Source organism: Solanum verrucosum, unplaced genomic scaffold (assembly GCF_900185275.1).
Source record: "Solanum verrucosum unplaced genomic scaffold, falcon-dt-bn FXZP01000085.1, whole genome shotgun sequence".
In the NCBI taxonomy this organism is placed as follows: Eukaryota; Viridiplantae; Streptophyta; class Magnoliopsida; order Solanales; family Solanaceae; genus Solanum; species Solanum verrucosum.
The window spans coordinates 3,515,141-3,535,520 of record NW_026019839.1 but is presented as its reverse complement, the minus strand read 5'-3'; the positions used below and the strand labels follow the sequence as shown (position 1 = coordinate 3,535,520).

General features: G+C 37.8%; 1 protein-coding gene across 2 annotated transcripts in view; it reads left to right on the top strand.

The window, feature by feature from the left end:
* Window positions 1-20,380, top strand: part of LOC125815516 (DNA topoisomerase 3-alpha) — a 52,485-nt gene that overhangs the window by 7,154 nt on the left and 24,951 nt on the right. Inside the window, exons 2-10 of one of the 2 annotated variants that reach the window (XM_049495006.1) lie at window positions 3,127-3,305; window positions 3,408-3,480; window positions 3,716-3,838; window positions 3,930-4,051; window positions 4,132-4,204; window positions 4,297-4,413; window positions 8,572-8,655; window positions 12,123-12,302; window positions 12,425-12,553. In XM_049495006.1, coding sequence (XP_049350963.1) covers window positions 3,127-3,305; window positions 3,408-3,480; window positions 3,716-3,838; window positions 3,930-4,051; window positions 4,132-4,204; window positions 4,297-4,413; window positions 8,572-8,655; window positions 12,123-12,302; window positions 12,425-12,553 — 1,080 coding nt within the window. The remainder of the gene's footprint in view (window positions 1-3,126; window positions 3,306-3,407; window positions 3,481-3,715; window positions 3,839-3,929; window positions 4,052-4,131; window positions 4,205-4,296; window positions 4,414-8,571; window positions 8,656-12,122; window positions 12,303-12,424; window positions 12,554-20,380) is intronic. The other variant, XM_049495014.1, reaches the window with a different exon arrangement.

The window sequence follows — 20,380 nt, the reverse complement described above, 5'->3', positions numbered from 1 at the left end:
ACATCTGCTGTTCCTTTTTGACCATACACACCAAAAGATACTAGCAGGTATCATCTTCCAGATTGGCTTGATGGCCTTACTAACTCTTCAGTTATAGTAGCATTCAAAGGCCTCTTTGATGCTATGTGGCATCACCCAATTAATACCAAATATAGACAAAAACATACTCCACAAGTCAGCGACTGTACAATGTAAAAATTGATGGTTGTTGGAGTCAAGGTTCTGTTGGCACATGTAATATTTATTGGCAATCTGAAATTTTCTTTTCTTAAGGTTGTCTTGAGTGAGGCAAGCTTCATGAAGAGTAACTGAAGCATATGATCTTTGTTGGGAGCATAGTCTTCCATATCAACTTCCATGGTCAGTTATCAATATGAGTTTGCATAGCCTGCTTTCACTGAGTATTTACCATCCTTGTCAGTGCCCCACCTTAACTTGTCTGCTTCTGGACATTTATCACCCTGCCTTCTAGCCTAAAAAACAAGTTGACCACTTCTTTGATTTCCCATTCTTGTAGGTTCCTTTTGAATAGTACATTCCAGGTGTTGTCTGCCCTATTATGAGAGATGGAAGAATTTGGTTCATGTGTTACTTGAAATAGACTTGGGAATTTCTCCATCAGAATGATATTGTCCAGCCACCTATTCTTCCTATGAGAAATATAGGAGAAGAATATTATTGAATTGTTGTCTCTACATTATTACATAGACCATATTTATAGACACTACAATAGACACTTTTTCAACTAGGACACTACAATACAACCATTTTCTAAGTAGGACACTAAATACTTTTCCTATTCCTACTTGTATTCTAAGTAGGATTGTATATACCTATTATTATTCTAACTCTCCTCCTCAAGCTAGTACATACAAATCATATATATCTAGCTTGTTACAACAAAATTATGTGGTTGCTCCATGTTAACTTCTTCACAATGCAACGGTCGCCGAAAAGTGCTCAAAATCTAGTATAAAGTATGTACATCGTGTTGTGATCAATAGACGAGTCAATATTAAACAAGAAAGTCACTGAAAAATTGGTCTGAACATGCTCATACGCCGGAGTATATTTGATGGCTAAAAGTAGTCACAATCTAACAAATAATATTATATGGGTAGGGTCGGAATGATGGCACGACCCAACTGGAAATTAGAAATTATATAGGAAAGATCGGATTGATGGGACGATCCTATTGAAAAAAGAGAAATAATATGGGTAGGGTCGGAATGATGGCACAACCCTAAAAAAGAGAAATAATATGGATAAGGTCGGAATGATGGCACAACCCTACGCAAATCAGCTTTGAGGAGTCACCAGAAAGACGAATGGAACTATGCAAATCAAATCTGAGGAGTCACCAAAAAGACACACGGTGCTATGCAACTCAGATATGAGAAAGTAGTTTGGAAAAATCCACGGTACTATGCAAATTAAATGTGAAAAGTAGTCCGGAGGGATGCACGGTGCTACACAAATCAGATATGCAAAAAAAAGTAGTCACCGGAAGGATGGCACGGTGCCACACAAATTAGATGTGAGAAAGTAGTCATCGAAAAGATGGCATGGTGCTACATAAATTAAATATGAAAAAAAGTAGTCACAGGAAAGATGGCACGGCTCTACAAAAATACGACGGATATAGGGTTGACACAAAACAACCTTAGGAAGTCATCACAAATAGATGCACGGTGACCTGTCTGGCTGAGTTTTCTTCCCTTGAATATGGGGTTCATGCATATATCATTGGTGTCACTTTTGTTAACATAATCATTGGCCAGTCGGGCGGCATATATGGATAATAGCCACCCTCCGACAGCGGAAGTTTTTTTATTCTCTACCAAAATCGTAGAGACTCTGATACCATGTGACAAATAATGGAGAAGAATATTATTGAATTGTTGTCTCTACATTATTTCAACCATATTTATAGACATTACAATAGACACCTTTTCCAACTAGGACACTACAATACAATCCTTTTCTAAGTAGGACACTATATACTTTTCCTATTCCTATTCCTATTCCTATTCCTATTCTAAGTCGGATTGTATATACCTATTATTATTCTAACACTTCCAAAACCTGATTTGTATACCATTACATGTTGCCAACTTAGTGTTTTGAAAGAACTCATCTTTAAGCTTGCATATACTCTTCCATAGGCCTTAACCATGAGGGGATCTGGACAGCTTGGAGCACCAATGATTTTAGACTCCATGTTTTGCCTTGATTATTTCCTTCCATAGAGTTTGATCCACTTGAGTGTACCTCCATAACCATTTTATGAGTAAGCATTTGTTGTGAAGAGCTAAATCTTTTTTGCCCAATTCTCCCAATTGTTTTGGCAGTTTGCGTAGGATGCCAGGTTTCTTACTTTTCATTCTCCAATCCAAAACTTTATTGGCAATTAGAGCAGCGTTGTGATCTGCCTGTCCTTAATGAAAGCATTTTGATGATTGGAAACAGGTTTGCCCATTACACCCTTGTGCCTTTGTGCTAGTACTTTGGCTGCAATCATGTAAACACTCCCAATTAGACTAATTGGCCTATAAAAGATTACAATCTTGTTCTGTGTTAAAGCTTCCAATAGCACATCCAACTATCTATACCATATATTCTTTACACTAAAAGTTCAAATAAGATGGAAAAACTCCTAATCTTCCACTTTCTACTTGTCAAGTATCCATCTAGCTCGTCTCTCCAAATATACACAATGGCGTAACCTTCCAAATGTGCTTCCCCCTCCTCCCAAACAGAAGTTCTAGACTCAAGTTACGTACCGCCAATATAAAATGCTTCAAGATAACCATTTTTTTTTTTCTTTTTTGTATTCCTGTCAAATATTGTTGTATTTGTGTTTTTCCTTTTTCTGTTTTGTTAAGTGAACTTGGGCCGGGGTCTATTGGAAACTGCCTCTCTACCTTCACCAGGTATGGGCAAGGCTGCGTACACACCACCCTCCCCGGAACCCAGATGTGGGATTACAATGTTGTTGTTTTGTAAAGTGAAAACCAAATACAATTTTCTCTTTTGGTATATCACAACGTTGATGTGATTGAAATTGAGACATCATTTGTAAAAGCATATGAAAATATGGCCTAAAATATTTCTGGTAATTTGTAGGATAAGTTGGATATCAAAAGGACACTGGAGGCAGAAGCCAGAAGTTGTCAGTGGATTGTATTATGGCTCGATTGTGATCGAGAAGGAGAAAATATTGCATTTGAAGTGTTGGATGTATGTAGACAAGCGAATCATAACCTTAATGTGTGGAGAGCTCGGTTCTCTGCCTTAATTGACAGGTTCTGCCAGCTAGTTGACATCTTCTGTTCCATACTAAGTTTTTATGTGCCACTCACGAATTGTCATTTGTACTTTCTGAAAAATACTTTTGAGATCACCAGGGAAATTCACCAATCAGTGCAGACCCTTGTTCAGCCAAATCAGTTATTTTCTGATGCTGTAGATGTTCGGCAAGTGAGTCCCGTTGCTCAAGTCATTCTTATTTTAAGACAGTGAAAAACCTCTTTAGATCTGAGACAAGCAAGTAAAGTTTGACCTTCATGTTCCTGTGGCAATTAAACTGCAGCAACATTCTTAAATAATAAAATAAGTACTAACCATTATATTTTGATAGGTGGAGCCTTTTGGTCAAGTATGATAGAATGGCCTGATTTGGTTCCTTGCTGTATTTTGCGATTTGAATTTGCAGGAGATAGATCTTCGTATTGGAGCTTCTTTCACAAGATTTCAGACAATGCTTCTGAGGGGTGCATTTGTCCTTGATTTTGCTACAGATGATAGAAATATTGTCTTAAGCTACGGTCCCTGCCAGGTAACAAATATATTGCATTTTCAAAAAGTGAATTTATTTTACAGTCTGAGGTGTAAAAGTTTTCATCGTACTCCATATGTTTTTGCTGCAGTTCCCTACACTTGGCTTTGTTGTGGAGCGGTATTGGGAGATACAAGCACATGAACCTGAAGAATTTTGGACAATCAACTGTACTCACAACTCGGATGAAGGCACTGCTACCTTTAACTGGATGTAATGTTGCACTTGGTTCCATCATAAAATTATTTCTGAAATAGCAGGTCAAGGTACCTATAATGATTTTGACTTGGCAGGCGTGGTCATCTGTTTGATTACACATGTGGAGTAACGATTTATGAGATGTGCATCCAGGAACCCATTGCAACAGTGAGCTCCAAAAAGCCAATTCTCATCTAAGCCTAATTATAGAGTAGAAATTTGAGGCTGCAAAGCTCACTTAATTATGTTGTTTTGGAAAGGTTACCAAGGTTAAACAGCAAGAGAAACTCAAATACCCCCCTCATCCTTTAAGTACAATTGAGCTTGAAAAGCGTGCATCCAGATACTTCCGTATGAGTTCCGAGCAGACAATGAAGGTTAGTATTACTCAAAAGTTTTTCATTGGAATGTCTCTTTTCCTTATGTTTATTTATTTTTAGTTTCCTTGTTATGAAAATATTGCAAGTTTTTCCTTTTCGTTTATTTACCTCTTTGGTTTCTTTGTAAAATTGAACTCGTTAATTTAGGTAAACTAAGGTATAAAGTTTACATGGATCATTTGAGAAATGTAGGAGAAAAATATTATTGAATTGTGTACAGAGACCCTATTTATAGACATTATAATACAATCCTTTACCAAGTAGGATACTACATACAATTCTTATTCCTATTCTAAGTAGGATTGTATATACCTATACCCATTCTAACACCCCCCCTCAAGTTGGTGCATACAAATCATATGTACCTAGCTTATTACAAATGTAATTAATACGAGGACCGGTAAGGGACTTGGAGAAGATATCTGCAAGTTGATCACTTGACTTCACAAATTTTGTAATAATATCTCCTGAAAGTACCTTTTCTCTAACAAAGTGACAATCAATCTCAATGTGCTTAGTCCTCTCATGTAACACTTGATTTGATGCGATATGAAGGGCCGCTTGATTATCACACACAAGTTCCATCTGACCGATTTCTCCAAATTTTAGTTCTCTTTTCAACTATTTGATCCATTCTAGCTCACAAGTTGCTACAACCGTTGCTAGATATTTTGCTTCTGCACTAGATCGAGCAACAACACTCTGGTTCTTCTTTTTCCACGATACTAAATTACCTCCTACTAAAACACAATATCTGAATGTAAAATGTCTATTAGAGGGTGATCCTGCCCAATCAACATCTGTATATCCATTGATATGGTCATGGCCTTGATCCTCGAAGAGTAGTCCTTTATCCGGAGCTGACTTTATATATCGGCAGATACGAACAACTGCATCCAAGTGACTATCACAAGGGGAAGTCATAAACTGACGTACAATACTCATAGAAAAAGAAATGTCAGGTCTAGTCATTGTGAGCCATCTATACCTTTAAGGATTATTGAGTGGCTCCCCCTATCCCAGAAAGAGTTTAACATTTGAATCCATAAGAGTGTCAATGGGTCTACATCACGTCATTCTTGTTTCTTCAAGAATGTCTAAAGGCATACTTGCGTTGAGAAATAACAATATCCGATCTAGATTGAGCAACCTCAATACTAAGAAAATACTTTAGTCTATTGAGGTTTTTAGTTTGGAAATGTTGAAAGAGATGTTGCTTTAAATTCGTGATACCATCTTGATCATTGCCGGTGACTATGATATCATCAACGTAAACAACCAACGAAAATACACAAATTTGGTGCAGAATGCCGATATAACATAGTTTGATGAGCTCCACTACAAGTCATGCCAAACTCCTGAATTATTGTGCTGAACTTCCCAAACCAGGCTCCATAGAGTGACCTACACAATCGACATACAAGGGTACTAGACTCCCCCTGAGCAACAAAACTAGGTGGTTGCTCCATATAGACTTCTTCCTCAAGATCACCATGCAGAAAAACATTCTTCATGTCCAACTGATGAAGAGGCCAATGACAAACGACAACCGTAGATAGAAAAAGACGGACAAATGCTATTTTAGCCATGGGAGCGAAAATGTCACTATAATCTAGCCCATATATCTGAGTATACCCTTTGGCAACAACGCGAGCCTTCAAGTCGATCAACCTGACTGTCTGGACTAATTTTGACTGCATCAACCCAATGACAACAAATAATAGATTTTCCTGCAAGAAGGTAGACAAGCTCCCAAGTACCACTCGTATGTAAATCAGACATCTTATCCATTATAGCCTGCCTCCAACCAGAATGAGAAAGTGCTTCACATGTAGTCTTAGGAATGGAAATAAAGGACAAAAATGATACAAAGGCATAATGGGGCAATGATAGACGATGATTACTCAAGAAAGTATAATGTGGGTTAACATTTTGAGTGGATCAAATACCTTTTTGAAGTGCAATCGGTTGGCTAGGAGTAGTTAAGTCCGTAGTAGAAGGGTCTAATGTATGACATGGTTCATCTAGGACTAGTGCTAGACGCGGACGACGATGATAAGTCAGGAGTCGTGGCACTACGACGGAAGATGTAGAAGTAACTAGATTTCTCAAAAGTCGGTTTAGGTAAGACCTTAGATATATCAGGAATGATCAGAAGATGAATAGTAAGGTTGAGATTCAAAGAATTTGACATTGGCGAACATAAGGTATTGACAAAGATCAGGTGAATAGCAACGATACCCTTTTTGAACTCAAGAGAAACCAAGACAGCCACATTTGAGAGCACGAGGAGCTAATTTATCTTTACCTGGGGCTAAGTTATGAACAAAGCATGTGCTCTCAAAGACACGAGGGGGGATAGAGTAGAGATGTGAGTGAGGAAACAATATAGAACGTAGAACCTGATTCTGAATAGAAGATGAGGACACTCTATCAATTAAATAACAAGATGCAAGGATTGCATCACCCCAAAAAGGCAGCGGAACAAGGGATTCAATGAGAAGAGTGCAAGCAGTCTCAATGAGATGCCTATTCTTCCTTTTTGCTACACCATTCTACTGAGGGGTGTACAGACAAGATGTTTGGTAGATATGCTAGGGCTCTTGTAATCTGTAAAATAGGCTTGCATTGTTTTAGTGATGTTGTGAATAAAATGTTACCAATTTCAAAATGTGTAATACTTGTATGCATAATTTCTAGTGCATCAGAACTTTGCAATCACATTTACTAGGGGCGTCAAAGGGGCGAGTTGAGGGGGATCAAAATAGCTTGAGCCATTAAATGATTTATAACCTAACATTACCCAATTTTACTTAGATCAAGATGGGTGACGTCACTTTGACTAAACTATGGGTCATAGCCAAACCTTCTGAAATCAAATCATTTTTCCATTGATTTGTTTGTTTTTAGTACCATCGTATTTAATTACCAAAAGTGGAAGTGTATAATGAGAAATATTCATAAAAAATTAAATAAAATTTCATTTTCAACTTCTTGTCAATGTATACTTATGTGCCAAAGTGGGCTGTTTTGAAGCTTTTGGATGCATTTTTTTGGGTTGTTGTGCCAAATTGACCAATTAACGAATGTATTTCTAGCCCAACCTGCCCAACTTCAAGGGACTCGGATGAATACGTGCTTGTTGACTAAATTTGATTTCCTTTGTTATTTTCTGTGTTACTTCTTGTGTCTCAGATTGGTTGGTGTTAGTAAGGCATTAGTAGTTTGAAAAAATGTCTACTTCCTTTGTCGTTGTCGCATCTAATATAACTTCTTGTGGGAGGCCAGAATGCAAAGTGAGTGATGTAACCTAAAATCACAAGAGCATGGATAGAAGATAGGATAATAGAAAATGGAGATAAAAAGAAGCTCGACACAATTGAGTCAATAAAATAGGAAATTATTGAAATGAATCACAATTACCTCCTAAGTTGGAATCAACAAGCACCTAAAGTTATAGGAACCCTCTATAAGGAATGAAATCCTCTTTCAAGTGCCACACCAAGTTTGGATCATCCAAGGGCATAACCAATCTTCACCATTTAGGCTTACAGTCATCAGAAATCTGAGTAAAATAATGAATTAATGTTCTATTTAAACCAGGGCTAATTTACTAACAGTTACTTAATTACCCTTAAACTAGGCCTAAAATTAGAGAAGAGCGGAGATACCACAATTTGACAGCTATTAGTCTCATCCTCGATCACACCTTTACCACTGACACTGGCTTCCGCGTTTTCAATGAGATCCGTGATCACAAAGGCCATTGATTGCTCTGTGTTCGTGTTTGGGATCAGCTCAGATTCAGAAATCCTGCACCTTCTATTTTGCTCTGTTGTCCCCTTCCTCGGCCTGATTCTTGGTTTCTAAGACCTGTTGAAGCACTCTAAACTTTTAGTGTTGAGAATGAAGCCTCCAAGCTCTTGCGTGCCACGTTACATCAGTGAGTCACATGAACCGCGATAGGTTTATTGTTGCATATCTTATTCCAGTATCCTTTTTCTAGGTCAGAGATTGATTGTTCTGGTGGTCAGGATTATGACATTATTTGCCTCATTGATTCGGCATGCACTTTACTATTGCTGATGCATATGTTTTATTTCAGAACACGCTTACCTGATTAACTTCCTCTATTCCTTTTCGAGTTTTTGATAGGTGGCAGAAGATTTATATCAAAATGGTTTTATCAGCTATCCTCGCACAGAAACTGATAGCTTCTCGGAGAAGACCGACTTGCGTGTGAGTTTGCTATTTCTTTTTTGATAAGCTAAGGATAAGTCATGTTGTATGTAGTGTTCTTCAAGCTATGCGCCTGTGCCACTGGTTAAATCATTATGATAAATATGTGAATGGAAGATAACTTATGAAAATGCATCACTGCCATTGCCCCATTTCACTTTATACACATGCAATGATGCACTATTATGTCCAATAAACCAACTTCCCGCATAAACTCCAAAATATACAGTATGCTGTTGCTGTATGAGTCAAACTAATTCCTTACAAGGTGTACAATCAATGTGTGTCAGCATTAATGGGAAAGAGGAAGTTTTACCAGAGATATGCTGGTGGAAGCGTGATAGGAAATGTACTTCTACTGATGTTATTGAAGCGTAGGTTTCTTCTTCTTCTCTTGATCCCATTATTCACTTTAAAAAATCGAACTGGCTGATCCAAACTGCTCTTTGGTTTGGTTAATAATTTTATAGGTTTTTAGTATTTTTTAAGATTTTGATTATTAGTCACAGTTTGTTGTTTGTAAAGGAATAACTATCGAATATACTGAAACTTTATTCTGGTGGATAAAATCTATTTTTTTGCTACATGCGGTATGCAAATAATATGATGCCGTAAACATTCAGTTGGGTTGGATAGAGATGGAAAATGAAGGACCATTTCTCTGAATTCTTCTGCACTCTCAACTACAGCAAAAACAGGAAGAAACATAAGCTTTATTGTTATTCAAGGACAAAGCAAATCAGTCATTATTACATCGGTGAGTACATATAAAGGAGGGGGGTGGGGGGTGGGGTGGGGTGGGGCAGGGCGAGGGGGACATAGCACACAAAGTGGCAAGGTTCATCTAGAACCAGAGAAAACAAAGGAGATTCCACCCATAACCCAGTTGACTTCATCCTTCAAAGAGGTATGCTCAAATAACAGAACACAGCTACAGACAAACAATGATAACATAAGAATCATTAGAGGCTGTAAGTTTTGGTACCAAAGTTGTACAATTTTATTCATCCATAGAGATACAAATTTATAGTATAGAAAACTAAACTAACTAGCAATCAAATCCCTTGATTCTGGCAGATTTGAGGATCAAGGGGTGGTTTTATTGATCTAATATCCTAACCTATTCCATATCATATCAGATATGATTTTATAAGATCAATTTAAATCCTACAAAATCATATCTGATCATACTTAGATATTTACAAATCAACAGAGGCATGTTACCTTTCTCAAAAAAAAAAACAACAAATCAACAAGAGGCACATCAACATCAGAGAAGGATCTTCTAAGCAGATGTATGTCGCAAGTTTCAGAATCCAACACATGAGATGCCAACCCCAAACAATGTGAGGTGGTGGGTATGCAATAATTGGAAGATTGCTTCTGGAATTAGTATTTATGCAATGAACTATGGCCAATTCCTCTTCGGCTTCCCTTCATGAAAAGTTGCTGAACATGTCCAAACTGGAGAATGGATCTGGAAAAAAATGAAGCTAAGGCTTGAATGGTTAGCCCAACCAACCACGGGATGCTGGCCAGCGGAGATACAGAGGGACTGGGTATGGTTCAGAATCTTAGGGCTCCCACTGAGCATGTGGCTGCACAAGATGTTCAAGCAGATCGGTGACCAGTTCGGGTGGATTCATTGAGACAGAGGAGACAACTCTCGAAAATCACCTTCACTAGGCTTGTATTAAGGTGCAAGGAGACGGAAAGAGAGGTCTGAGAGAGATAGAGGTGACCAACAAAGGTTATGTGTATATGATTCTGATAATGGGTGGAGGCGCTGGTCACCGTCAGAACAGAAAAAGTGAAGAGAAAGGTGGAGGGTTTTGGACCAGTGGATAATACAAGGCTGGAGAACATTTTTGTGAAAGAGTCAGCGGATGTAAGGGGTTGCCACGTGGGTTCAGCAAAAGGCGGAGAAAATTAAAATAAAATGTCACCCAGCTGTCAGTTTTAGGAGAAGGGCCCACTATGGACTGTGGCAGGCTCTATTGGATTGTGTGACCATCTCGTTTTGAAGTTTAAGCTGTTAAAGAGAGCATACTTTATTCATTTAATTCTATCATGTCTCAACACACATCCTCACACGTGTGCCTAATTCTTTTTTATGGGCTGAACACGTGGAATATATTGTTTTGATTTTTAGGTGACGCTAAGATTTGAACCCTGGGTCTTGCCTGCTCTGTTACTGCATTGAATTGTGTGACCATATCATTTTTAAAAGCTTAAGCTGTTAGAGAGTTTAATTGTACTCCCTCCGCCCAATTTTTTGTGAGGTAATTTGACTCGGCACAGAGTTTAAGAAAGAAATGAAGACTTCTAAAACTTGTTTCTAAAATGAATGATAGAAATTTGTGTGGCTATAAATAATTTTATTAAGGGTAAAATGGACATTTTAAAGTTAAATTGTTACTTAATAGAAATGTGTCAATTCTTTTTGGGAGTAACTAAAAAGGAAAGTAAGTCATATAAATTGTCCAATTGGGACAGAGGGAGTAATTGTTTAATTATATTATATTTCAACTCCTCTCAAATCCAAAAACAATTTAGCCACAGGGCTTTTGTTAGTGGTAACAATGCAACTTGTGATGTGTGAGTAGGTGCACAACACGGCTTAGAACCCTGTCACGAACAAAAGCTTTGTATTTAAGTGGAGAAAGGTAGAGAGGTGGACACATTATCTATCGAGTGTCGAAATGTGCACCAATGACCCACAATGATTTCTCAGTTATCAAAAGAAAAACAAAAAAAGAAGCCATAAGCAAATTCAATATGAGTTTGGATTAGAAAACAGTTTCCTTCTGTTTGATTCTGCATTAAATTTTGTATTGGGAAGTGTTCAGATTTTGTTGTGAGAGTAATTTTTTCTGGATTGTGCTGAGAAATGACTTTTTTTTCCAGATCAAAAAACAATACTGTTTATAACTAAACATTTTTCTTTTGAAAATCAAAACAATTATTTTCCATCATACTATTGTTTTTCAAGACATTCAACCCCAAAGATTAGAACTGGTCAGTACTAGTACTTATGCTCTTAACTCTTAAGCTTAATAACTCATACAAATACAAGCAACCTGTAACATATTAGGAGAAGTATATCCAAAACACTTACCAGCTTAGTCAAGCTGAATGACCTTATTGCCTGTATACATGCTGTAGCAGAGGGCAGAATAAGATAGCTCAGCAAATTCAGGAAAAAGCTAGGAAATTGCTGTTATTAGTCTTAACATTAAATCACTGATAAAAATTGAGCAGAGAAACTTCAGCAACAACTAAAACGTGGAATTCAGTTGTGTCAGTTAACCAGAATGCTGGTGCTGCTTAAGTGTGATATTCACGTGACCAGAATGCTGATTCTACATAAATTCTCTGAACTGTTTCAAATGAGTCTGTTGATTCTTAGAGTTCACTATTTTAGGTATCATTATGAAAGTACTCAGTTGATTACTTTGTGTCAACAGACAATGGTGCAAGAACAAGAAGGTCATCCTGTATGGGGCATATATGCGCAGCGCCTGCTAGACCCTCAATCAGGACTGTGGAGAAACCCTAGTGGAGGTGGGCATGATGACAAAGCCCATCCACCTATTCATCCAACTAAATTTTCTGCTGGCGAAACCAGATGGAGCCAGGATCACCATGTTAGTACTGGATCTGACACTATTCTTAGTTGGTGGCAACTTATATAGAAGGAGTTGCTCTATGACTTCCCCTTTCACCGATGCTGGATTTCTTTTCTACTACTGACATTTGTTCTGTGCAGAGAGTGTATGAGTTGGTTGTTCGCCATTTTTTGGCCTGTGTTTCTCAACCTGCTGTTGGGGCTGAAACAATAGTTGAGATTGATATTGCTGGTGAATCCTTTTCTGCATGTGGGAGAGTGATACTTGCAGTAAGTTTCCAATTACGATACTAGTTTCTATGTATGCATTCCGTCTGACTGATAGCACATGCTTTGATAGCAAGCTGCCTTTTTTTTTTCTTTGATGAGGTTGACAGTGTGCTGCCATGAGCAGAATAAAGGGAGCATATAACATGATACTTTTTCTAAATTGCTTCTTAGTTCTTGTAAAATACAAAGAAAATGGACCAATTTTGTTGTATTATTCCAAGAACAACAGCTATTTGTAGGTGTACAAGTAAATCTGTCTAAGGAAAAAAATCAGAAAAAGTTCTAAATATCTCTACCTATGATTTTGTTATGTATACTATATGTAGACATGTGTATGCAACACTCCCCCTCAAGTTGGAGCATAGATATTAATCATGCTCAATTTGTTACAAAGATATTCCACCTGATTTCTATTTAAAGCCTTTGTAAATATATCACCCAATTCCTCCCGTCTTCACATAGCTGGTGGAAATCATGTCCTCTAGAATCTTCTCACGGATAAAGTGACAATCAACCTCGATATGATTTGTCTGTTCATGGCTTACTGGATTTAAGGCAATGTTCTAAGCAACCTGATTAGCACACCAAAGTTTTGTTGGAGAAGAAGGCTTCAAACCAACCGCAGCTAAAAGATGATGTATCCATCACATGTGGATTGAGCCATAGTTCTATACTCAGATTCTGCATTAGATCTAGATGCTCCATTTTGTTTCTTACTCCTCCAAGATACCAGATTTATACCTATAAATACACAATAGCCAGTAGTAGATCGTTTATCAATTCTTGATCCAGCCCAATTAGCATTTGCAAAACACTCAACACAAGTATGCTCATAATCTCTATACAATATGCCAAGGCCAGGAGCTCTTTCAAACAGCACAAGATTTGTTACAAGGCTGCTCAGTGTTTGACTATTGGTACATACATGAATTGACTGATAATACTGATTGCATAGGCAATATCTGGACGGGTCAAGTGAGGTAGTTCAGTCTCCTAATAACCTTTTGTATCATTCTGGATCATCAAATAGTTCAACATCATCCTTAGCAAGATGTACATGAGGAACCAGTGGTGTGCCACAAGGCTTAGCTCCCAACTTTCTAGTTTCTGCAAGTAGGTCAAGTACATACTTTATTTGGGACAAGAAAATCCCCTTCTTGCTTCTTGTTACTTCTACACCCAAGAAGTATCTCAACTTCCCCAAGTTTTGGTATGAAACTTGGCGTGTAAAAACTTCTCTAGAGAAGAAGTTTTTGCACAATATCTCTTGTAATAATAATATCAACATAGATAACTAAAAGAATAATACCAGTAGTTGATTGTCTGTAGAATACTAAGTGATCACAATTGCTCTTTTCAACCCAAATTCTTGAACTACATCGCTAAATTTTCCAAACTAGGAATGAGGGCTCTGCTTTAGACCTTATAAAGATTTCCTCAACTGACAAACTTTCCCATACCCCCTTGAGCAACAAACCTACGTGGTTGCTCCATATAAACCTCTTCATAGAGATCATCATGAAGAAACACATTCTTGATATCCAACTAATGTAAAGGCCAATGCTGAGAATTAGCAAATAGAATAAACAATGGACATAGGTGAGCTTGTCTACTAGGAAGAAAGTGTCGAAATAATCCACCCATAAGTCTGATCAGCATAGCCTTTAGCCACAAGTCTGGGTTTAAGTCTAGCGAGAGAACCATCAGGATCTGCAAAAACCCACTTGCATCTTTCTGCCTTATTTCCTTTGGGTAAATCCACTAAATCCCTAGTGTGATTTTCATCTAAAGCATGTACCTCTTTAAGCATTGCATCATGCCATCCAGAATGATTCATGGCTTTTTTTTAATGTTTTAGGGATAGTGATAAAATCTAGAGAGCCAATCAAACAACTAGATGCAATGCATAAGTGATCATAAAAAACAAAGTTAGCTATGGAAAAAGTGGATTTGCACTGATGTGTACCTTTTTTTGAGGATTTTTTTTTTTTTTTGAGGAACAACACTGATGTGTACCTTTCCGAAGAGCAATAGGAAGGTCTAGATTTTCCTAAGGATCAAGTGGAGAAGGATCTATGACGAAGGAGTTGATGTAGGGTGTGTATCATTAATCTCTCGCCTCCTTCAGTAAACTTGAACAATTGGCTGTTTTGCCGGAGTAATTGAAGAAGTTCTGAAGGCACAATAGTCGATTGGTGCTTTATAAAAAAACTAATAGATGGAGGAACAATATTGGCCGATTGTTAACTTGATAAGACTAACCACTCATCTTCCTTCCCCCTTACTTGTAGAGACGGGAGGTGCATAAAAGGGTGGTGTAGTCTCTGTAAATACCACATCAATTAACATCAAATTATCAAGTTCAGTAGAATGACACTAACATTGATACCCCTTTCGAAGGCGAGAATAGCCCAAGAGAACACATTCTAACGCCTTAGGATCCAACTTAGTAACAAATGGTCGAACATCTCGAACATAACATGTGCTTCCAAACACCTTAGGTTCCACCGAAAACAATGATTTTTTTTGGAAAAAGAACACTATAAGGCATATTACCAGCTAACATAGTTGATGACATGCGATTGATCAGAATACAAGCACTAGAGACAACATTAGCCCAAAATTGCTTAGGAACCTTCTTTTGGAACAACAGTACCCGAGCTATAAATAGATGCCTTTTCTCTCTCTCAGTTGCTCCATTTTGAGAGGGTGTATCAACAGACGAAGACTGATGGAGAATACCATGTTATCTCATGTAAGAACTCATGTAAGAATGAAATAATTATGACATATATTCTTTGGCGATATCATTCCTTAGAATGCGCGTTGGGGCATCAAATTGAGTTTTGACTCTAGCATAAAAGGCAGAAAAGTGAGTAAACACTTCAGATTTGCTCTTCATAATGAAATTCTGCATAAGCACAGTCAAGTTTTCTATTTTAGTTAATAGAACTCCTAGTGGTTTCTTTTCATCCCAAAGGGGACTGAGACGAGGTGACCCCCTGTCACCCTTTTTATTCATCTTAGCAATGGAAGGTTTGAGTAACCTAATTCACACAGCAAAGAGGAAGGGTTGGGTAAGGGGCTTTAGGGTGGACAGCAGTGCACAAAATGGCTTGGAGATTACATATCTGCAATATGCAGATGATACCCTTATTTTTTGTGAGCAATGACAGAGCAAATGTTGATCCTAAGAGTAATATTCATCATCTTTGAAGCAGTCTCTGGATTACATATCAATTGGGGGAAGAGTTTCATTTATCCCATAAATGAAGTGGCTCAGGTGGAGAGTCTGGCAGGGGTTTTGGGTGGTAGGGTAGGGGAACTACCAACCATATACCTAGGTATGCCATTGGGGGGAAAGAGCAAATCAATAGGGATCTGGAATGGAGTGATAGAAAAATGCGAAAAGAAGCTTACCAACTGGAAGAGCCAATATCTGTCTAGGGGAGGTAGATTAACCATGGTTAATAGTGTGCTAGATGCAATACATGCTTATATGATGTCTGTGTTCCCAGCACTAGACAATGTCATACAGAGGATAGACGCTTTGAGAAGAAGTTTTTTCTAGCAGGGAAATGAAGATAAAAAGAAGTTTCATCTAGTCAAATAGGAAGAAGTCATAAAAAATAAGAAAGAGGGGGGACTAGGGATCAGGAGCATGAAGAAACAAAACAAAAGCCTAATGCTAAAATGGCTTTGGAAGTTTATGACAGGAGAGAATATGCTATGGAGAGAGGTGATCAAGGCAAAATATGAAATGGAGAATAGGTGGATGACAAAGATGGTAACCACACCATATGGATGTGGTATCTGGAGATCAATAAGAAATCTTTGGCCTCTGTTCCTTTCTAGAATTAGATTCCAGGTGGGTAATGGAATGAAGGTGTCATTTTGGGAGGACAGATGGATAGCCCAAAGAACCCTGAAATAATTATTCCCAGACTTATATACACTAAGCCTTCAACAAAATGCAACTGTGGCTGAAATGTGGACAGGACAGGGGTGGAACTTACATCTTAGGAGGAATCTAAATGATTGGGAGATGGGGAACATAGTGGCCTTCCATGATACAATGGCACAATTTAGCAATTTGACTAGGGAAGAAGACAAGGTTGTGTGGAAGATTGGTAGCAAAGGGGTTTTCAGTGTCAAGTCAGCTTACAAAGATCTTAATCAATCAAATTCAAATGATAGGATGGAGCTATGGCCATGGCGGATGATATGGAGACCTAAAATCCCATACAAGGTAAATTGTTTCACATGGTTACTAGCAAAGGAAGCAGTGCTGACACAAGAGAATATGAAGAAGAGGAAGTTCCAACTATGCTCAAGATGCTATTTGTGTGAGGAACATGAAGAGACAGTCAACCATCTCTTTTTGCATTGCAAATGGACAGATCAATTATGGAGAATAGTCAGCTGCCTTAGAAAGATCACTTGGGTGAAACCAAGAAACATAGCACAACTCCTAAATTGTTGGATCAATATTGGCAATACTACAATTAAGGAGGAGAGATGGAGGATTGTCCCAGCTTGTATATGGTGGACAGTGTGGAAAGAAAGGAATCAAAGATGTTTTGAGGGCAAGAAGAACAATGTGCAGAATTTCAAGATGAATTGTATAGCTCTTTATTATTTTTGGTGTATACAGAAAGTCTTAGTATAGGCAGAAGAACTTTTTGATGTTTTAGACTATTTGTGACAAAAAGCACAGATGGAGTCAGTCTAGTTTGTAATACTTTTGGAAGAGGGGCTACTTTGATGTAGTATACCTGTGGATAAATAGAAGAAAAATTTACCATTCTCAAAAAAAAAAAAAGTATATCCAAGTCATTAGAGAAAAATCATTCACAAAAGTGACAATATTTATGCCCAATTTTAGCAACAACTAGACATGGTCCCTAAACATCAAAATGAATTAACTCAAAAGTTGACTCGACTCTCTTATTAACCCTTAGACCTAATGAGATGCGATGATGTTTAGCAAATTGACATGACTCACATCCCAATGAGGAAATATTTTGAAACTGAGGACAAAGCTTTTGTAACAGAGGTAGTGAAAGATGTCCCAATCGACAATGTGAATCTAATGGAGACATGACACTCTAGCAGACAACATACTGAGAGTCCCACTCATCAAGGATTCTTTACCAATAACCTAACTTGTCATTAGTTCACGAAACAAACAATAATCAGGAAAGAGCGAGATATAACAATTAAGTTCTTTCGTAACTTCACTAATAGAAATCATATTGAAGGTCAGATTTTTGGTAGACTTAATACATAGAACAAAGTAATTGATGATGTTGGTTGAACAATACCGAATGCAACACTGTTACAAGTTGATCCGAGGCTGCTTTGTGTGATTGTAAGCTAGAAAAAATATTAGGATACTTGTCATATGATTTGTGGCACCTGAATCAATCACCATTTATTAGAAGACGTGATAAGACATGTTTTATCTGACCTAGCAAAGGTATTAACATAAGTTTGATTCCTTCAATGATTTTTGATATTGAGAGAATTTAGCAAACTCCTCAACCGAAACCAAAACCATTTTGTCGGATAATGAACTAGAAGCAACAAGTTTGAACCGATCGGTCATTTTCTCTACTGTCTTTGAAAGTCAGTCAAAACCCCCAACGAAACAAACATCAATCGAACAACACAATAAGAAACTTGACAATAGCCAAACTCGATGCTGCACTCTGGAAATAATTTCCCAAATAAGCTTTAAATAGCCTCAAACAAACATTATCAAGTCACAAGTTGGTCAAGCAACAATTCAACTCACTGCTGCACTCATACACAATTTCTAGAATCAAGGATGATTAGCAATAAACAGAGTAGTCTCAAACCTGACCAAAGAGGGTTCACTGATTCTATTTGGAGGATTTTCTTCTTGAAAAAATGGTCATATAATTAGGGGACCACCACAAGTCGATCAGGAATGCCAAGCTGACACTGGAACAGAAAGCTGGACCACGATTGGTCCATTCACGTGCCTCCACGTGTGCTTCGAACTGGGTTGTCTTCGGAAACTTTGTCGTCGTGTGAGTCTCACGTACTTCTCCTCTAGCCACGGGCTTCTGGGGTTTTGTAGATCGGGGAAAGGCGGTCCTCCTTAGTTTGGTGGCAACTATTAAATTTCAGGTTCAAAAATTTCATTCACGTACACTGATCCTATTCCGGCAATCTCCGGTGAGCTTTCTGACCTAACTCCGACAAAGAAGATATAATGCATTGGTACCATGTAAAATACATAGACAATGGACCAATTTCCTTGTAGTATTATTCCAAGAATAACAACTATTTGTAGGTGTACAAGTAAATTTATCTAAGGAAAAAAAATCAGAAAAAATCCCTAAATATCTCTACCTATGATTGTGCTATGTATACTATATGTAGACATATCTATGTGCATTCTGCAACAGTTCTAGTTTTGTTTGAAGTGATTAAAGTCTACAGCTAAGATATAAAAAGGTATATTCTTCTAGTTCTTTAAACTTCTTCACAGGAAGATAGTCTTTTTCGGGATACAAGTCAATTGTGAAATATATGGGCTTCAATGTTCTGAAATTGGGTCTTTCTTTTCAAGTACAAGTTGCTTCAGTAAACCCACTGAAAGTCTAATCCACCATAACAGGTTGGAAACTCTACGTCACCAAGATACTATGTCAATACAAATTGCTCCATGGAGTGATATGGAACCATATGAGATGCAATTTTGGGGCTTATAAGAGGGTTAATTGAAAGAACAATTGCGTAGAATTTTGGGGAAGAGAGTCGGAAGATTAAGAGGAAGGACAGACATCTTAGGACGATACGTCCTTCTATAGAACTCCAGCCAGAGAAGAAAATACTGGATAATACTTGAATACAAGTATGCATTCATTTTCCCAGCAACATCTAACTGGGAACCTATGTTGCTCGGACTCTTCAAAAATGTCAATGGGTGCATGTTGAATCCTTCAAAAGTAGTGCATTTTTGAAAGATCCGACACGGGTGCGGCATCATTTTTGGAGAGTCTGAGCAACATAGCTGGGAACTACAAATTGCAGTTTTTACTAGTTTAGAACTTGCATATTGGAAGTAAGGTAGATCTATAGAGCAAATACAAAAGGTTGTTAGAGTAAACAGCTCTAAACCGTCTTTCTTAACCGCGAAAAGAAGTATAAACAGACATTGGTGGGATGTGGATTTCTTTGTCTCCTTATATGGTCTTTGGGAAATCTTCAGCTCTTGAGCTAGCTTTTGGGGGGTTGAGTTAGGCTCAATGTCCATTTCTTTAACAGTTGGGTTTGTAATATATAGCAATCTCTGTGTTTCTGGAAATTCCCTTTATCTCTAATGCTAGAAGACAAGGTGTCTGTTTCTGTTTTGATTATTTTATTTGATAGAAGTAATATACCAGCACAAAGTAATCTGACCCCAAAAGAAATGCTCAACTCAAACAAAATTAGAATCTTAATTTAAGTAAGAAAAAAGATCTAATGAATCTCAACGAGTCAAAGGAACAATCACATGAAGCAGAGGAGTGAACTAACCAGGTGTAGTTGGGAAAACCACCGACGGCATTGGCTGGAAATGGAACTTCTGACAAAATCAAAAGAGATCTAGAAACAACTTTAGAGTTCCCCAAACCAAGTTTCAAATCAATCAGCAGGAAGCGAACTCAGTTCACACTCGCTTAACAACCTCCAACAGTGCGTAAAATCAGAACAGCAGTAATAAAAGATTTCAAACCTGACCACGAAATGTGTTGACAGAACTGATTTGAAGCTTTTCTTCTCCAGAATGTGGTGCTATGATTGGAGCACCAC